This window comes from Dipodomys ordii, unplaced genomic scaffold (genome assembly GCF_000151885.1).
Source record: "Dipodomys ordii isolate 6190 unplaced genomic scaffold, Dord_2.0 Scaffold184, whole genome shotgun sequence".
Taxonomy (NCBI): Eukaryota; Metazoa; Chordata; class Mammalia; order Rodentia; family Heteromyidae; genus Dipodomys; species Dipodomys ordii.
This window is the reverse complement of record NW_012267400.1, coordinates 982,669-983,898: the sequence shown is the minus strand read 5'-3', so window position 1 is coordinate 983,898 and position 1,230 is coordinate 982,669. Positions and strand designations below refer to the sequence as shown.

Genomic DNA, 1,230 nt, shown 5'->3' with positions numbered 1-1,230 from the left:
TGACGTAGCGGCCGCTGCCCTCGGGCACCAGCCACTTCATGACCATGTCCACGCAGCTCTTGCGGTACGAGCTCCACACGCTGCCACTGGGGGTGGGGGTGGGGGTCAGCGGCGCGCGGTGACCCCAGGTCCGTCACCTCCCGGCCCCAGCCTCACCTGGTCTGCCCTTTGACCTCCGTGAGGTCACCCACGCTGACGGTCTCGAAGATGCCCGTGTTGAGATCCCAGGCCACCTTGAGGCTGGTGTGGTAGGTCTTTGGTCTGCAGTGGGGGGGGGGGCAGGCTGCGGTTGACCACTGAGTCTCTGAGCTGGACCCACACGTAAGAGGTTTTTGTTTGAACTGGGGCCTAGGCACTGTTCCTGACCTTTCACACACAAAACTGGTGCTCTACCACTTGAGCCACAGCGCCACTTCCTGCTTTTTGGTGATTCACTCAAGAAAAATCTCGTGGACTTTCCCACCCCAGCTGGCTTGGCACCACCGTCCTCAGATCTCCTGAGTAGGTGGGATTATAGGTGTGAGCCGCCCAGCCCGGCCTGGTGTGTGGGGTTAGGGCCACTCACCGGAGCTGCCCCTCCTTGATGGGCGCGGGGAAGGCCAGGAGCAGCAGGCCGATGTTGATGAGGACCTGGTTGGTTTCTGGGCAGACCTGGTTTTGGGGATTGGGGGAGACAGTCTCAGTGGCTCCCGTGGCACGCACGCGCGCCCATGTACACACACATGCACACACACGCGCGGGGCCACGCCGGCTGCACCTCCAGAATGACGATGTCGTAGTCACTGAAGGAGCAGAACTGGTGGCCCCAGGTGGCGTCGTGGCGGATGACCTCGTTGATGACATACTCGAAGTCCAGCGTGAGCTGCTCCACCGTCAGACACTGGCCCTGAGGTGGGGGCGCGGGGTCAGGGGTCACGGGGTCCCCCACGCCCCAGCAGTGCGGCCCGCCACCTCTCCCCCCTATGCCCACCTGGGCGGCCGTCCGCTCCCGCATGGGCCGCAGGTGCCGGCCGCGGAGATCGGTCACCACGAAGGGCAGAGAGATCTTGTCGTCCTGGAACTCTGGGGGGCGGGACGGGGGTAGTACGGGCGCCCCCCCCCGCCCCGGCCACCCACCCCGGGGCCCCGCTCACCGTGGCCGGCCTCCCCGCCTTCCCCGGACTCCAGCACGTAGTGCAGCTTGGTGTAGTTGACGTAGCCCGGCTCGGGCGCGGGCGCCTCGGGCGCGGG

General features: G+C 66.2%; 1 protein-coding gene across 1 annotated transcript in view; it reads right to left on the bottom strand.

The window, feature by feature from the left end:
* Positions 1-1,230, bottom strand: part of Dcaf15 (DDB1 and CUL4 associated factor 15) — a gene marked incomplete at its 5' end in the record, with an annotated part of 18,148 nt that overhangs the window by 8,365 nt on the left and 8,553 nt on the right. Inside the window, 6 exons of the mRNA XM_013034195.1 lie at positions 1-86; positions 157-261; positions 566-651; positions 758-886; positions 971-1,062; positions 1,134-1,230. Of these exons, the coding sequence (XP_012889649.1) occupies positions 1-86; positions 157-261; positions 566-651; positions 758-886; positions 971-1,062; positions 1,134-1,230 (595 nt within the window). The remainder of the gene's footprint in view (positions 87-156; positions 262-565; positions 652-757; positions 887-970; positions 1,063-1,133) is intronic.